Consider the following 18,706-nt stretch of genomic DNA (forward strand, 5'->3'; position numbering starts at 1 on the left):
ATATATCCTATATAGGAAAGAAAGGGGCTAAGAATATTATAAACGTGATTTTGTTGAAGGGGTTGCGATTTTTTTCTCTTCACAACCTGTTGTCATAATGCCTAACATCTGGTCTGCCTTTTTCTGCCTGTAAACCTTGTAGTCCTAATACGAAAATGGTGAGATTCAAGAAGGGGGACAGTGTGGGTCTACGACTGGCTGGCGGAAATGATGTAGGGATATTTATTGCCGGAATTCAAGAAGGCACCTCAGCTGATCAGGAGGGACTGCAGGAAGGAGATCAGATTCTTAAGGTATGTGTTCCTGAAATGCAAATCACTTTTATATCTTTTGGTTTGCTTCTTAGTGGAAATATGGAAGAAATTATGATCTTAGGAAATCAAGTTATTGCTTTCAAAGTGTTGACGTGTGGCAGAGGGATTTTACTGAAATGGGTTTTTGAAGGAGGATTATATATCAAGCTTTAGTTTGTTTAAGATTCTGTGGAAGGGGTAGGTAGGGGAAATATTAATCAAGAAAAATACCGGAAGATGGGAGAATTAATTTTCTGTACAATGCTTCTTTCTAGTCTTGGAGGAGGAAAACATTAAGGCTGACATATTTTTCTTCTTTCATCTTTCTCCAATTTCCTTGGTTAATACTGATTTATTTTTCCAGTTTCAGAATTATATCTACGCCATTTTGTCCTCTTACATTCTTCTTTTTTTCTGAAAATTCAAACAGGAGGCTTATGCAATTTTCTCTTTTGCCTCTTTTCTCTTGTGATAGGCTTGATTTTTCAAGGCCTTTTGGAGTCTGTTAAAGTAGAAGAGCAATATACCAGTACACATAGAGGACCTTGGATTTCAGAAAGGTTACAGTTAATGGCTGGAAGAAAATATTTCTTAGGGCCACAATCATCCATATTGACTTTAAAAAAACCTCAGTACAATAAGGGAAGAGAATATTTAAAGTTTTTTTTAAATGAAGCAAAAATCTTTGGTTATTGCTTTTATTGTTGATTTTGCAGGTGTTGATTGTTTTTGGTTTTGTTTTTTACTGGTACACAGGTAAACAGTCAAGACTTCAGAGGCATTGTTCGGGAAGATGCTGTTTTGTATCTCTTAGAAATTCCCAAAGGTGAAACAGTGACAATTTTGGCTCAAAACAAATATGAAGGTAGGCTTTGAACAAAATGTGTATATGTCCATGAAGGTTTTAAGCTGTTTTGTCAGTGAAACCACAAATAATCTCTCTTATGCTTGTTCTTGATAGCATTTAGTTACCCTTCTATTTAGTCGTTTAGAAGATAGATGTATTCCATACCTCAAGGATCGTATAGATGTGCACGTGTGATGTGTTTTTCAGAGCACTTCATCTCTTTCTTTATTAGCAAATAACATATCTTCTTAATGCTAAAGAGTTGCAATGTACTGCTTGTTCCTTCTGCTTTTCTGTCTGTAGCAGCTGGCCCAAGATCTGCTGTTAGTATTTCTCCTCTGCTGTGTCTGGGCAGTCATAAGGGATTCAGTCAGATAGCAGCAAATGGACAGTTTTATTGATGTACAATTAAGCAGAAAGCAAAGCCTCTTGCTTTCCTGTTGGAGACTGCCTGCTATAATATTGAAATACCATAGCTGCCTTTCGCTTTGGGAAGGCACAAGTACCTCCTTCCCTCAGAGCTGTAAGGTCTGTACATGTACAGGTATAAAACACTCTTGATGCTGTGTGTGTAGGACAGTGGATGTGAAGGCTAGCTTTTTGTATGTTTGTGAGCGAAGGGGAAGAATTTCAAAACTGTTCTGCAGAATGACAGCTTAATCTTTCTTTCAAGTGTAAAAAAATATAAACTAAAGGGGAGTTTCTCTTTTAGTCTACAGAGACATCATGGCCTGTGGCAGAGGAGATTCATTCTTCATCAGGAGCCACTTTGAGTGTGAAAAAGAGTCACCACAGAGCTTAGCATTCACCAGGGGGGAGATCTTCAGAGTAGTTGATACACTGTATGATGGCAAACTGGGAAACTGGCTGGCTGTGAGAATTGGAAATGAACTGGAAAAGGGCCTAATTCCAAATAAGAGCAGGTAAGGTGGCATCTTGTCTTCCTACCCGTTGTTGAAAATACTTTTTTTTCCCCAAATGATTGTTGCTTCCTATGTCATACCTTTCTTCTTTTTCCTCCCTCCTCCGCCCTTACAAGAATAAATAAATTGTTTTGGTTTTACTTTCACAGCAATTGGTGCTTGTAAAACTGTAGATTTTAGAACTGTGGTGTTATGTGAGGAGAGTATCAGAGAGGATGGTGTTACCTACATATTTGGTCCGGTATTTGCAACACAGACCTAGAGCTTCTGTCTCGGCAATCAATCAAGTTTGACCACTAGCTGCTTCTGTTCCTTTTCTAGAAAATGGATGGAGGGTCCTATTTTTGCTTTTTTTGCCTTTCTCCCACTTCTTCTCCCTGCTGCCCCCAACCAAATCAAATCAAAAAAACAACAAAAAAAACCCCTACACCGTAGGAACCTCATGACTGAGTGCAAGAGTACTCTGATGATTATCTTTTAAACGAATTTTGGTGCTTGAATTTCTTTGGTATATCCTCATGGACAATGTTTCAAGAACTTATTCCATGGCTAATATTTCTTGGTAGTTGTAGTCCTTATTTTTGCATGAAATACTGAGTGAACCACAGCAATATTTTTTGCTTAAATATGCTTTCCTAGTCAAAATTCCTGTGAGGTGATAATAAGTGTTCAAATATGCACAGTGAGTAAAGGTATGATTTTTAAACTGTAGCTTTTACATTCATTAGAGTGGTTGTGATTTTAAGATAGAGGAAAGAAGGTCACAACTGCATTGTACAGAAGTTCCTGAAATGTGCTGCTTATGTGATTCCTGTGCCTCTTCTCTGGTTAGCACATTCTGTCCCCTCTGTTAATTGATCTAACCAAAACAGCCTTTTTTTCTATGCCATAGTGACTTAACTTGTAAGACGTAATGAAGAATAGTGATAGTAATTTCTTAGGCCTTCAGTTCTGAGTTGCAGTGTCTCACCACCTCTTTGCAGTTGCATTTCTTTTTTTGGCAGTTGCATTCTTTTATTTATGCCTATGTGAGTTACCAGTTTAAGAACTGAGGACTCATTCTGGCCAGCCATCTTGTAGCTGTGGCAAGTCAGAACATCATTCTGACACCGTGTTTACTTCAAGACAAAAGATCTTGGACTTCTTTATTCTTTCCTCTACTCATGGCTGTCTGTCTAGCACATTACCTGCTGCAAATTCAAAATCCATTGTTGTTCTTCAGCGAAAGCGTCTTTATCCTCTGTTCTATACAGAGGATAGTTCTGTACAAATGAACTCTGTGCTTTCTCTGTCAGAGCTGAGCAGATGGCCAGTGTTCAAAATGGCCAAAAGGATGGCTCAAGTGATAGGGCAGATTTCTGGAGAACACGTGGCCAGCGATCTGGAGCGAAGAAAAATCTGAGGAAGAGTCGTGAAGATCTGACAGCTCTTGCATCTGTGAGCACAAAATTCCCAGCTTATGAGCGTGTTCAGTTGCGTGAAGGTAAGTAAGACTGCTGTGAGCCAGTTGCCCATTTATTGCTGGCTGGGTGAGCATCCAAATATTTTGTCAGCTAAGTAAGTGATTTCAAACAACTTGTGTTCAATGTTATATTTGAGCAACAGGAAAGGATGACTTTTTCTCAGAATGCAAATTTCTGGATGCTATTAACTACTCTAAGAAAAAAGCTTTTCATGTTTTTAAACTGCTACTCTTCTCCTTTGCCTCCAAATTGCACGTGCTAGTTTCAAGGCTTAAAATGAAAAAAGGAAGAAGCAAGCAGGGTTTTCCTGTTTCCTTAACTTCCCCTGGACTAGTTTTGAAAGTAAAATCTATATGCCTAAGATCAATCATAATCTTTAGCTTACTTATGAATACCACTTTTAACATTACCTTGAGAGCAAATACAACCCAGGTATTTTCAACAGATTGTCCAAATGTAGTCAAGCTTAATATGGTCCATCTCCATGACTCTAAACTAACTATATTACTAGTGATTTTGAGTAAGTCAAGATAATTTTCTGGGTGTTCACACATGACAGTATTGTGGAACTAAACAAATAGTAAAACGTATTAAGGAGCTCCCACGTGTCTGGATGAAGGCTGAGCAATAGAATGACATTCTCCCATTAACTTATGAGGACTGTGTTTGCACTTGTTTTGACATAAGCATAACAGAATTTTGCATTTCTTTGCTTCTGCAAACTGCCTGGTGGTTGGTTTAGCATTTGTGTCTCTATTCACACAGAACCCATTGGGTTAATGTTCATGCTATTTTGCTGGATGGAAAGATTACTGAAGATCTGCTGTATGTTTTCAGAATGTAGAAACCTTTCAGTACATCTTCATTAGAAGGAATAGGGAAGCTGTTAAGTTAAAACAATCTCTTTGGCTTTTTCAGCTGATAAAAATAGCCTTCTGTGTGAGTTACGCTGTTGCACAAACTTTTGAGAAATAACTTTTAAGAAATATTTTTAAAATACATAGTAATTGCATAGTAATAATGCATAGTAATTGAGGATCTTGTCTGTGCCATTTAACACTTATATTTAAAACCACTCTTACCAGGCTTACCTTTTCACCAAATACTTTTCTTTCAGCTGGTTTTAAGAGACCTGTGGTGATATTTGGCCCTATTGCAGATGTTGCTATGGAGAAGCTGTCAAATGATTTGCCTCACCTGTACCAGACAGCAAGTAAGTTGTTCTCCTTAGCTTCCTTGTCATCTTTAACTGAGAGAATGGATAGCTTAATAATCACAGCTGCCCAGCCACTCAAGATAAGCTAAAATGTTGTCTTTGCAGAGACAGAACCCAGAGATGCAGGTTCAGAGAAGTCAACTGGGGTAGTGCGCTTGAACACTGTGAGGCAAATCATTGAGCAGGTAGAGTATTTCTCTGTGAAAATTGCTTATTCTCAAAGGCATGTTGTTTGGTTGGTTTGTTCCTAAAACTTTGTGAGTCTTCAAATCTTCACTGCATCTATTTCTGCAATAAGCAGGCTTGGCTTAATGATAGGGCTGTTTTGAAATTGTTCAGTTTTTATGATTTTGATAGCTGTCCTCCGAGTGGGAAGATGAACCTGATATTAGCAATTAAATTCTCCTTCCTTAGTTCATTCTAAATTTGAACAGAAGGGTAGCTGTGTTTTACTGTATGCTTTCTGAATTTGCCATGGAGGCTCTGCTATCATGCATTCCTCTACTTGCTTTTACTATTGTCAGAAACATAACATTTTAGGTTGCTTTGGAATTACTACTACTGAAATGAACAGGAAGTGACTATGATAGCTTAAGTGGATTCAGTCTCATCTACTGAGACTGCATTGACCTTTTTTATAATACTGTTTCGAGATCAAGTAAATAGGTAGTAATCAAGAAGCCTAAAAAACTTAGGCAAGAAGAATGTATTCTACAGCTTACTGCCCTGAGCCCCATAAAATTGGGTCCAGAGGGGTTAGAATGTCACACAGAAGTCTGTTCAGAGCATGGGCTCCACTGAAGCACACATTTGAAAATCCCGTTCACCTTTGCTAAGAAGGAATGTATTAAATGAAAGAAGTGAGATTTGCCTCAGCTAGTAAGTGTAGATAAAAGCTTACAGATAGTGCCTAGAATAGTTGTGGTAGCGGAAGCTGTGGTAAGAGCAGGTAGAGAGAAAAGCTAGTTAACTTTTCACTACCTGTTAAAAAAAAAAAAAAAGGTAGAATAAGCGCACTTTACTTAATATGACAGTTAACATAAGAATGTGGTTATTGAGGCAAGAGCTCTTCAGAAAAATAGAGTTGAAAAGAAGAGGCTGCCTGCTCTGGCTTCTGAATGTGGTATAGTTGGGAAAAAATCCAAAATGTTGTGGTCTTATTTAGACAAAAGCATCCTGGTTTTCCTAGGATGTCATGTTCCAACCACCTCCTTTTATTCCCCACAATCAGCACGCTGATTGAGCTTTCTTATTAACAGGATAAACATGCTCTATTGGATGTGACTCCTAAAGCAGTGGACCTGCTAAACTATACCCAGTGGTTTCCAATTGTGGTCTTCTTTAACCCAGACAGTAAGCAGGGTGTGAAAACCATGAGGCAAAGACTATGCTCCACATCTAACAAGAGCTCAAGAAAACTTTATGAGCAAGCAAACAAACTGAAGAAAACTTGTTCCCACCTCTTTACAGGTAAGGAAGAATGTGTGTCTAACCTTCTTATCAAGACAGTAGTGGGTGTGACTGTGTGAGTCTTGAGACATCTACTTACTGCTCTGCTTATTAACTTATGCAGGTAGGAACTAAAAGGGTGTGAAAGTATGGTCATGAGCAATCCCTTCCTTGACTTTTTTCAAAGTTCCTTGTGCTGCCAAATCTAATACAGAAGAAATTTTAAATTGTCATGCTTTCATTGAAAGACAAGTGTTTTAATAAGCTTGAGGGCTGGACAAACAATAAGATAAAAATACCATGCTTCTGTCAATGATCCAAATGAAATAAATGGGTGTTTAACATGCTCACGTAACTAAACCAAAAAGTGTTAAACAGCAAAGGCTGGATAAAGGATCACATTGCATTTACTATATATATATATACTTTTTCCTTCAATTTTTACAGCCACCATCAATTTGAATTCAGCCAATGATAGCTGGTATGGTAGTCTGAAAGATACAATTCAGCAACAGCAAGGAGAAGCAGTATGGGTATCAGAAGGGAAGGTAAGTAGTCAGGCCATAGTATTAAGTTATACAGATGCTTCAAGATATCTCTTGCCAGTAAAAATTGTTCAAAATGTTGATTGCCAATACTGGATAGATTAGACAAGTAGTAGTTTATGTCTTTCTTGGTAACAAAAAATTACTTATTATTGTTCTTTTTGTTATACTTTGGAGCTTTCATCACAAATGCTGTGGCTAGGGGAGAGTGGTAAGAAGGGATAAACTTTTAAAGGACTTTCCTATGAATCTGCATTAGAGTTTCTTTCAGTTCTGCAAAGTCATTCTTAGGAGCTCTTTGTCATGATGTTGAGAGAGACCTAACTAGACTGTAACTCTTACATATTTCATCTTTGTTCCTTAATTCTTACTGACTTTTTTCTAGATGGATGGCATGGAAGATGATGCAGATGATCGTATGTCTTACCTTACTGCAATGGGTGCTGATTATTTGAGTTGTGACAGTCGGCTGATCAGTGACCTAGAGGACACAGATGGAGAAGGAGGTACATACACTGACAATGAACTTGATGAGCCCTTGGATGAATCAAGGATTTCATCTGTTAGCCGGTCCTCTGAACCTGTGCATCATGAGGAGGTGAGGGTATTGGATTTTCATCAAGACTGTGCTTTGGACTTTCTGAAAGCCCTGCATGTATGGCTTTAAAATGATATCTTTTTTTAAACTGCAGGGTTATCTTACCTCTGATAGTGTTTCAAAGCTACATTGCATAAAGCAAAAATAGTAATAGCTCTGCTTTTCTGCCTATCTTTATAGGTTTCCTGATGATATCTTGTCACTTTGAACTTTGCAATTACATCTGCAGTGATTGTGGTCAGGTTGCTGACAGTCATTTGACTCCTGGTTACTGTTCCCAGAACAGTAAACTTGACATAGAGAAAAAGTGACTGAATTACTGGATGCTGCAGTCATTTACTCTCATTTTCTTTCACAGAGTTTAAAAAAATTTAGCCCAGAACCACGGGCTCAGTTGAGAAAAGCTGGTAGCAAGGAGATCCTTAGAGAACCAAGTCCACCTCCAGCATTCAAGCCTGAACCACCTAAGGTAAACTTGTAGAAACAAATCTGAATAAAAGTTTCTCTTTCTGGAGAACTCTCCAAGGTGGCACATTAGGAAGAGTGATAGGAATGATCAGAGACTAGAAAACATTGCAAGTGTGGAGAGAAGGAAGGACTGAAGATGTTGCAGGATCAAGCAGAGAGAAAACTTCAAGGATAACAGTTCTCTTCACATATGTGTGCTATCTATATGGAATAAGAAAGTAGACTCCTTTTTTGTGTCTGCTAACAAATTGAAAGGCGCTTTTTTAGCTTAGCAAGAACAAAGGTAGGCTAATCATCAGGAAAAGCATATCTGATGGCTATTATTATGAAGTACAAAACCAGACTGTACCACCTCTGAAATCAGTCTCTATCACTAGAAATTTGTATTAACTGTTTATTCAAACCTTGCCCAGAAATGATGCAGGGAAAAAAATAACGATATTTGGGCACCAAGTTCTATTTTAGCAGTTCTTGATTTCCCATGACCCCAATGTCCTTTCTTTATGAGGATGGGTGCCCTCACATAGTGCATGAATTCAAAGTATATTCAAGTATGCCTTGACAGTGGAGACTGGGCAGAGTAGGACATGTGTAAGGAAAATAAAGATGGAATAGAAAACAGACTTAGGTCCTGTGGACTTCTAAACTGGTAGTGATAATTCTACATTAGGTAGTGTTAACAGATCATTTGAGAGGTCAGTTTTCTCTGCACTGTCCCCTATCACAAGCTGGTGATCCTTAAAAAATGGGACAAACAAGTCTAAATGTGTTAGTCTTTTATAGGTTGATGTGTAGTGCATGAGCATATGGCCAACATGTTGCAGCAGTTCAAATACCTTTCAAACTTGCTCCAGATGAAGATTGACCTGTGTTAAATACATAGCTGGAATGATTAATTTCATTTTAAAGCCTCATTTGAAATGAAAATTATGAGGTTTCTGATGTAATATTTGTTTGCGTATTTTATACTTGCAGGGAAAGTTACAAAACAAGGAGGATCTGTATGACTTTCCCAAGAATTATGACTCCAAATCAAGTAACACTGCTGTTGGCAGTGAGACTTCAACTGTATCAGCTAAAGCAGCACCACCACCTGTTTCGGTGAAACCTGCCTTTGGGCGTCCCATCCTGAGAAACTCTCAGCCAGCAATCCCACCTGCGGAGGAGGAGGAGTCAAAGTTAGAAGAGGAAGAAAACGAACAAGAAAATACTCCAAAATCTGTATTGAGGAAAGTAAAAATATTTGAAGAGATGGATCATAAGGCAAGGATGCAAAGAATGCAGGAACTACAAGAGGCCCAGAATGCCAGGGTATGAAGAGATATGTTCTCCCCCTGCTGTGCTTTCCAGCATATAGAACAGCCTGCATTCTGAAAATGAAAATCATGCCCTTGCATTGTATTGCTTCTGGAGGGAGAAGTCTGGGAAACCACACGAGATATATCATTGTGTTGATTTGGATGTAGAAAGAGGACATATTTTAAGGCTTCCTACTATAACTATAGAAAGTTGACTTATAATAATCCTGTTGCTTTTGGCAATGCCATTGTTGTCACATGTGCATTGAATTATTACTCTAGCAAAAGATTATATAATTGTAGGAATATGAATAAGATTAATTTGTTCTTTCAGTTGTAGCTGTGACCTGCTAGATCTACAGTCTAGGATCCTTAACAGCTACACTTGAACAGTTATTTTCTCCTACTTTCTCTTAAAGCTTGAAATTGCCCAGAAGCACCCGGATATTTATGCTGTCCCTGTCAAAACACAGAAATCAGAACAGAACTGGCCCCAGCCTATGAGGTAAGGTGTATCCAGTTTAAAGCATTCTGTCTTGATTGTTTACTTCACCAGCAGGAGGAAATCTTGCCAGTTTTTATTCATACAAATAATCCTGCCTTGGTGGTTGCACCTCAAAGATTACTGTAAAGGTGGGGCAAAATTTCAGTGGACTCTTCTTTTTTTTCAGGATGTTTTTTTCTTTTAGTTCATTTATAGTATTTGACTTGTCTAGAAAGAAACTGTATTCTGTTGCTGAAATATTTGCAGAGCCAGTTTTTTACCCCTATCAGTATTACTCAGCAGCTTTTCTGCATTCATGTTCTCTGATGTCCATTCTTCTTGTGTTAGACCCTTGGTTACTGTTAGTCTGTCCTAATATATAATTACTGTTTTAATTACTTAAATGCTCATTCAGTTACAGATGTACTGTGTGAGTAGGGAAACTGAGGATGAAACTTGCCTGAGGTCACCCATCAAGTCTCATGAAAGCAGTAGTCTTTCATTAAAATTCAGTGAGTTCTGGACTGGTTGACCATTTCGTCATCTTTCCCTACACATTGCATATTTCTATGACTTGAGCAGTCACTTATGCAAGAGCTAACACACTGATGGATTTTGTTTCCTACTCTGCAGGACTTGTTTTTCTTGCCTCTTAGTAATATCCAATAGAAATGGGACTTTTTGTTTCTAGTGAATCAAATCCTTCGATGTTATAGTATATAACCTAAAATGCAAAAATGGAAAAAAAATGATTTATTTTATAATGGAAATAATAGATTTATAACATAATGGAAAACATCAATTGAATTAATTTTATTTTCAGGTTTTCCTGGTGGGTTCAGAAAAGCATACTTTTTATATAGCCTTGGAAGCTTTTTAGAAGTAGTGAGAAGTGATCATTAACCACATATGCACAGTTTTTGCTTACATACAGAAATCAGTGCTGTTACCTTTTTACAGGAATATTTATGATTGGCCTAGAAGGAAGTATTTAAGCACTGGGGCAATATGGAAGGAGGATAACATCTTGATTTTATACAGCGTGGATTGCAAAAATCATGGCTTTTGAAACTGAGGAAATGCCCTTCCCTGGCAGATTTTATGTCTATGTATCTGTTCAGTCTCACGTTGAATGAGTAGCACCACATTACATAATGTCTATAAAATGCAAACCTGTGGGTTATTTCTGCCCACTTCTGCCCACTAGGATAAGAGCCCTAGTTGGGAGCCTTGTGTGAGGAGAGAAGGCTATCAGTTTAATGTCACACAAGACGTCTTCAGACTCTGAGTCACGAAACTGAGGATGCAAAAGAAGCAGCAGACATAAAAAGAATCTGGTGAAAAAATAATTGAGGGAAATGTCAGGTGGGGTAGCAGCAATAGCTGAAAATCTCTCTGCTCAGGGAGTAAAGTGCTATAAAGCTCCTGAAACGTATGTGTGGGTATTTACACATATGTATACATTGTTAATGATTTTAAATTTGGCATTCTTCCACATAGGTTGAGTAGATTAAATCTGAACATCATGCTCCAGCTTGATGGAAATACAATCCCTCTCCAGATAGACTTACCATGGCCATGCAGTTATTTATTGGCTAGAAGGGGATTCATTTGCTCCATGTGCCTTTCTAGGTTGTACATGACCATAAAGCCAATATTAAGTATTATTATTTTTCAGCTTTTCAGAGTGGCAGTAAACATTCTGTCTGTCTCTTTTTCTTGCTGTGTTAGCTCTAGACCTCCAGAACCCCAGAAGCCTCCTATTAGACCTTACTTAGAGAACCGTGGCAGTTATGGCAGTGATGCAGAGGAGGAGGAGGAGTACCGTCGGCAGCTATCAGACCACTCTAAGAAGGGGTATTATGGACAGCCATCCAGATACAGAGACACAGAATTGTAGGCTTGCTAGTATGTGCATATATAATGCTCTTTTGGGGTTTTTTTCCTTCACAGCCAAAGTGGAGCAGTAGTTAGTCTTGAGAAGCTATATTTTTATCGGGGGTGGTGTTAGAGGGTACGCTACTCAATCTACACATATCTATACTCTGGAACTGGAAGAGTTCATTTTTTGGGGATATTATTTTGTCAGCATCTAAGAAAAGAAATCACTATTGCCTGAATGCTGTTGCCTATTTTATAAGGACCAAATCCTGAAAGTTTGTGTTAATTCTTGGTATTTTCATATTTTAACATAAAAACCCTTTTTCCCTTTTTATTAACGTTGCCTTTTTGGACTGTTCTGCTGTGTTATGGAAGTATGATCCCAGAGATACACTTCTTAATGCAATAGAACTAAATCTGAAAGTGTATTTGAAGAACAGTAAGTGCCTTTAATAAGAAGCATCTTAAACTGTTTGTTTTGAAATGTGATACTTGGTGCAAAGCCATAACACACTAAAAGGGGATTAACTGTTTTACCTATCTTTTTTTTTTTAATCAGTTTCCTGGTAAAAATTTCCCTTGCATGTTATTTTTCTAAGTTAATAGATGCATATGCAATATTTCATAAATACTGACTGTACATAATAAAGGTGTAATTGACCAGGTGGTTGGAAAAGACAAGGATGTGCTTAAACAGAGAAAATAATGTAGAAATTCAATCATCTATTAAAATTTACACAGACTGAAAATAATAAAGGATATATTCTAGACAAACCTGGTGTATCTTGTTTTTCTTTCAAACAGTATTAATCTTCTAGAGTGTCTGACTTTCATGAATATGCTTACAGCAGTACACTGTTCAGTTCAGGGTCTCGTGTCCTGCTGTTCAAGTAACTGGGAGACATCACTGTTGATGTTGCTTCCCAGTGTTCTGAACATCGATTTAAAATTTGTTGTGATGTAAAAGAAAACTGACGCAGAACTATGGACTTCCTGCAAGAGATTTGTCTTTTACAGTATTGACTTCTATCTCCCCATTCCTGATCTTTATCCTAAATTCTGCTGTTTAGAATAAAAAATCTTGAAAGGTCATAGAGAAATTAATTTTTGCTCATACAGTAGAAAAGATGGTTTTCTAATGCTCTCTTTAAAAGATAGAATTTTCTTATTAAAGCAAAGGAATAGTTGCCTCTCAGATGAGGAAACTTGTGCTGCTCACCATACATTTGAGTCATAGAATAGAATAATTTCTGTTGGAAAAGACCCTTAAGATCATTGAGTCCAACTGTAAACCTGACATAGCCAAGTCAAGCATGGCCAAGTCTGCCCTCAAGCAGGTCAACACTCCCACCCAACTTGGTGTTCTCTACAAACCTCCTGAGGGTACCATCAGTCCTTTCATCTAGATCATTGATAAAGATACTGAAGATACCAATATACTAATTGATATACAGAGTAGAAATATTGAAACATTGAAATGTATAACACATACAGAAATATATATCTGTATAAAAATATTTAAATCAACATAAAAAGCTTTATAAAGGTATTACTTTCACCAAGCCTTTTTTACGTTCAGCTGGAAATAAATTGTTAGCATTAAAAGTTTCTGTTCCAGCTGTATGTTTTTAGATGTGGGTTCATCCGTACTCCAGTCCCACTACTCACCTTTGAAATTACTAAGTACTGCCTATATTAGAACGTAGTTCATCGTTTGGTTGGGTAATAAGAAAGCTAAAATAAGCATCATGATCCGTTCTTCAGTGTGATTTTCCCCACCGCAACGTAAGATACTTGAGTCAATTTCATGGACAGTTCTTACTTAGTGGGTAATTCTGTGGGGTTTTTTTCTTTTTGATATTCAGTATGTAGATACCGTGCCTTTAATCCCAGTCAACAAACAGTATTAAAAAGTATACATTTATTTATTTTCATAATTTCAAACAAAATCCTCAGTGCACTCAAATGTCTTGGTTATCTCTGGAAATCTAGAGAGAAGCATCTGTTGAAATACAGTGATTCCTGATTAAGCTGCTATGCCCTAATACCTACGTGCTCCTTAGTAGCTCTACAAGCATCCAGAAATACACTTTCAGAACAACTCTGCAGTGCAGGTGACACACAAAACTAAATGTTGATGTGAAGCTCATCTGTTTGCTTTCTTTGGTATAGGAGTGAGAGAAAATAAATGGGTACTGCATCTTTTTATTCTTTCCCTGCAGAGAAGGAATGGTCCAGAGGGTTGTAGTAAAAGGCTGGGTTGACTCAGGGCTCATGAGGGAACAAACCAGAAGCCTGAGCCTTTTCTCCCAACCAGTTCCTGAGTCTGTAATCCTACTGCAAAAAATTCTGGTACGGTGGCTTTATTTTGCTGAACCGAATTCTTAGTATAGATGTTGATTCCCTCACTTCAGAAGACTTTTGAAGGTCCCATGTAATGCAGAAAAAGTACCACTCCATCACAGCCTGACAAAGGAGTTTAAAGGGAGAAATGTTCAGCTTTCACTCTCTCTGTAGTATCAGGGTATCTGAACTCTGAAGGAATCTTTCAGTGTTCTGTAGGGTACTGAAAGTCTACGCAATGTTGCTAACACATCTTCCTTTCCCTATGAGTCCCTGTTGAGATTCGACCCCAGATGGCAACTAAGGAAGGAAAAGGGTAAGTCTATCCTTACTGTCTTTTGCTGTGTCAAAATCTATCCTAGAAAATCTAAGCCCTTTCAGAATATACCTACTTAATCTTCAAGGATGTTTTTATCTCGGCAGTTGCTCTAAAATATCAGAAATTCATTAACATAAAAGGGGTAAGAAGGGTCAGTGAACTAGAACATGGTGAATCCTTCAAGGTCAATCCTACAAACCTGGTGACTTCAGAGAAATTTGACTTTGTTTTGCTGTAATGCTTGACTCAGTCCACCTTTCTGCTAGGTATCTTTGCCTGTAGAAGATCATGTTGATTTCTGAACTAATATCATGAAAAGTAGTCAGAAGCAGAAATAGAAACCGTATAGATGCAGGGATTTTTCATCAAACGAGTTGTTGGATTGGTTTTGGTTTTGCCATGAGTCTAACTGCATGTACTCCTACGCCTGTATCAGCAGCATTTTATCTGTGGATTGGTACTTTTTGTGGCTTCAAAAAATGACCAATTTTTAAAAAAAATACACAAATAGTCTAATGCTGAGCTAAAAAGACTGTATTCTAGCTGTGTGATCTCCACCAGATCCCAGTATAAAGATGCCAAATCTTTCTGGAGCTCCTTAGCATACAACTTACTTGCTTGGGCTAGCCAAACAGATTAAGAAATCATAAATAATCAGAACTCACTCCAGCAGTGGACTTCCTAAGGTCTCTGCAGCCTCAAGGATACAAAAACATGTAGGGAAAAATAGAGCTCCACCTACTGCAAGACAGTGGATTGTTTACTTAAACTGGATTTTATTTTAGTGACTGCTCATACTATTTTACAGACAAATCAAGACACTTAAAACTTCATTGGGCTTCTTGCATCACTTAGATAGAGATGCGTGGGGTTTTAGCGTTAAAAATAAAATAATGTTTACCTAGTGTGACACTAAGTTTGCTGTATTTCAATTTGGAATGTTTGGTATAACTCTTCTTTAAAAAGCTAAAATAGCTGGTGCAACTACTTAGTCACTTGCACATGGTTAACTTCTGATTGCCAGCCAGAGATCAGAGGCTAGCCATGCAAACAGTGTGCTTACACTGCCTTAGAAGGTTCAGATGCCAAAATAAGAGACATCACAGCAGGTAGTGATGATTTGTTTTTTAGGTATGGGGGCTCAGTACATAATATATTCCCAAGCTCTACAAAACTGTTCAAAAGAAGGAAGGAGAAACCTTAGTAGTGAATAAATTCTGCCCTGTATGATTCTTACTTTTGATAAGAGTTTGCTCTGTTTCCTAATAGAAAACCCCATGGCACTTTGTCCATTCCAAAAGCTTTATAGTAGCTCATGAATGCTAATCTCATAATGTCTAGACTGAATCTCAAGAACTTAAAAACAATCTTTTACTTTATTTTTCCAGATGTGTGCAATGCAGTAATTGAGGGAAACCACATGTAACTCATCTCAAGAGTGAGTGTACAAGGCTTCTCTAGAAATTGCCTTGAAATCATTGTCAAGGCTTATAAGGCTTCAGTTTACAGATATTGCAGTATGTAGCTTGTTCTTTGGAAAGCAGAGTGCAAGATTTTGGTCTGTGCTTTTTAAAGGAATGTTCAAATAATAAAAATGCTAAAAAGTTATTACTTGGTTACAACTTTTAATTTAGAGGGTTAAGGGAGCAGTTTACCTCGTTCTTGGTTTCTTGATTCAGGGTAGTATCACCTGAAAATGAAGGTCCCTTATGATGCGTCTGCAGTAGCCAGTAATACGCTCCAACAGGAACAGAAACTATTACATGGAACTAAAGAGTGAGTAAGACAACAGATCATGGGGACCTGATGATACTTGATGCCTTTAAGCACCATTTTAACCATGGACTGTCCCCAGTATGGTCCCATGAACTGCATGCAGTTGTAGCATTATCTTTGCATGATTTGGTTTAATTTGAAAGAAAATCCAGTTCATGCATTCTGAGATGCTTCTGTGACTCCAGTTCAGGACAGGAATCTAGGAAGATGTTTCACTGCAGGCACATTTCTTTTGTCCCCATTGTTGGCACTCTGCAGTGATCCAGTAAAATCACTGAGATTCTCATTTGGATAGCCATTAGGCTAGACTTTGAGGAACCTGAATGTCGTTTGTTAAGACTAAGGGAACAGGTACATATTCATGAAGAACGTGTGCCAGTGTATCTTGGGGTACAGAGCATGTGTGTCTAGAGGACGTTATATTTGTAAATATTCATTTTGTAAACATTCAGGACATCATTCAGAATATGAATCCAATAGAACTGCAGAACTTTCTACATTTAACCCAAAGCATTTATTGCTCCTATTATGAAACAGCAAAAATTCACATTTTAGTACATGCAGTAATGGAGGCAGTGTTGTTTGTAAAAACTTCTAGGATATTTTTCACTTTTTGCAAAGCCTAGATAGTTACTCAGAGTTTTAACATGTTCTAATGATAAACAGTTTTAGTCGTCACTTATTGTTGTATGGTTTGGCTGCTAAGTTGTCCAAGCCTGACTACCTTATTCCAGAAAACTTCAAGGGTTGCTCTTGCCATTTCACTGATCTCAAACCAGCTCCAGGGTCTCTGACCTACTTCAGGGTCGTAGTGAGCTTGAATTTTTCCAAGCCAGTAAAATTGAATTTGCCTGCGGACAGCATCATTGATGTATTTTAGCTGTGTTTGTTTCATGGTTGCATGGCTGTTTAATGGTTCCGTAAGTTGAGGGTAAGAATACAAGCGTTCTCAGGGGTTGTTTTCCCATTCCTGAAGGAGGGTTTTCACTAGCTGTGAGATCTGCAGAAATCCAGAGGTCCAGAAATGCAGAAATCCAGACAAGTGTCCTCGGTTTCTATACCCTAATTTCTGGCCTTGACTTAATGTTAGAATGAGAATTTTATCATCAGAGGGACCACACAAAAGACTCCAGGTAGCACAGATAAGGGGTTATGGCCTGGTAGACAACTAGGCTTCCAGTTATATTGTGCATAAAGAGAATGAAGCTATTTGTAGTCCCTTGGTTATATTATGAATACATATCTCAGTCAAAATGCATTTGGATGTCTTAAAAATTCTGTAAGGTTTCTGATCTTATACAACTAGACTCAATACAATTGAACCAATTGGTTCAAGGACAGGCAAAGATTTAACAGTAAGAAATGTTTTCCTGTGGTATCTGGTACAAGGATACCATGGTGGTCGTTTTCCCACTTAGAGGGTCCAGGCCCATCACTTCTTTTATCCAGATGCACCAGATGCACACTATACTGATATTGTCTTCTCTGACACAGCTTTTTCTATCACATGAATTCTGGGCTACTGCTGTTTCAGGGCCTGGGGTGGTAAAGGTTGGGCTGTGCCAGGAAAACTGCAGGATCCCTCCCCATCTCCTGCCCACCTGTGGCTTCAGCTGTGATGTCACAGCCATGATGTAACAGCATGGTGGGCTGTTTTTCCAGCTAAGGTGGATGGAACCAGCAGCATCCTCAGGAATTCCATGTGCACCCGTGTGGCAGCCCCATGTAGGACTGGCTCAGCTCTGCCCGCCCCACTCCATGCCCATGGTGCTGCCTCAGGCACAACCCTCTGGCTTGTCAAGGACATGGTGACCCTGATGCTCCAGCCCAGTGGTGGGGGCCATGTGGAAGGGCACAGCATGTGAAGGCCTGTGCAATGTGCGATGGGCTGGGGAGCAGCCATTAAGGGAGTGCACGTGCCTGGGAAGGGAGCACTGGTGTCTCACGGCAGCTGGAAGCAGCCAGGGAAGACAGGACAGGAGGGCTGGCTCTGGAGGTGTCAGGGATTCTCAGGAGCAGAAGGGGCTACTACTGTAGTTACTGGGGACCCTGCCAATTATGCCCCACTGTGGCAGGATGAACTTGGCTGGCTGCCACATGCCCACCCAGCCACTCCCTTACTCCCCTTCCTCCTCAACAAGTTGGGGTGGGGAGGGGGATGAGAGGAGAAAACTTGTGCGTCAGGATAGAAACACTTTAATATATGAAGTAAAAAGGGGACAAACCCCAAGACATGCAAAAGCGGTCTTTCACTGCCTTCTACAGGCAGGGTGATGTCCAGCCATTCTCCAGGCAAGTGCTACTTTGCAAAGACCAGAGCCCCTTTACTGCTGAGCATGACGTTACACAGCATGGAATAGCCCTTCAGTCAGTTCGGGTCATCTGTCCTGGCTCCATCCCCCTTCCAAGCTCTTGCCCACCCCAGCCTTTTTGCTTGAGGCATGAGAAACAGACGCAGCTTGATGCTCTGTAAGCAGTGTTCACTAGTAGATGAAACAATGGTGTGTCGTTGGTGCTTTTTTAGCCACAGATGCAAAATATGGCACTGTACAGGCTGCTGGAAGGCAAGTCAACTCCATTGCAGCCAGACCCAGTACAGGGGGATGGAGGTTAAGGCAGGGTCAGCATGGCTGTGAAAAAGCCCTCTGCCATACACACAGACAACAATCTGCCTCTGATGGTACAAGGGAACCATGGTACAAGTTTCCATTCAGGTTGCTCACAAAGAGGTTGAACAACCTTAGTATTGAACAACAGCCTTAGTATTAAGCCTTGGTATAAACCATCACTGACCTCTCTCTAG

At 39.0% G+C, this 18,706-nt stretch overlaps 1 protein-coding gene across 6 annotated transcripts in view; it reads left to right on the top strand.

Moving 5' to 3' along the window:
- The window catches only part of TJP2 (tight junction protein 2), a 66,271-nt gene extending 54,032 nt beyond the window's left edge, over positions 1–12,239 (top strand). For all 6 annotated transcript variants that reach the window (XM_037372602.1, XM_037372603.1, XM_037372601.1 and 3 more), the window contains 13 exons: positions 143–293; positions 1,050–1,158; positions 1,853–2,063; positions 3,359–3,546; positions 4,644–4,739; positions 4,848–4,927; positions 6,002–6,212; positions 6,639–6,739; positions 7,122–7,334; positions 7,693–7,803; positions 8,778–9,113; positions 9,520–9,605; positions 11,316–12,239. In XM_037372602.1, the coding sequence (XP_037228499.1) occupies positions 143–293; positions 1,050–1,158; positions 1,853–2,063; positions 3,359–3,546; positions 4,644–4,739; positions 4,848–4,927; positions 6,002–6,212; positions 6,639–6,739; positions 7,122–7,334; positions 7,693–7,803; positions 8,778–9,113; positions 9,520–9,605; positions 11,316–11,484 (2,062 nt within the window). In that variant the 3' untranslated portion in view covers positions 11,485–12,239. The remainder of the gene's footprint in view (positions 1–142; positions 294–1,049; positions 1,159–1,852; positions 2,064–3,358; positions 3,547–4,643; positions 4,740–4,847; positions 4,928–6,001; positions 6,213–6,638; positions 6,740–7,121; positions 7,335–7,692; positions 7,804–8,777; positions 9,114–9,519; positions 9,606–11,315) is intronic.
- The last annotated feature ends 6,467 nt before the right edge of the window (positions 12,240–18,706 follow it).

This window comes from Falco rusticolus, chromosome Z (assembly GCF_015220075.1).
Source record: "Falco rusticolus isolate bFalRus1 chromosome Z, bFalRus1.pri, whole genome shotgun sequence".
Taxonomy (NCBI): Eukaryota; Metazoa; Chordata; class Aves; order Falconiformes; family Falconidae; genus Falco; species Falco rusticolus.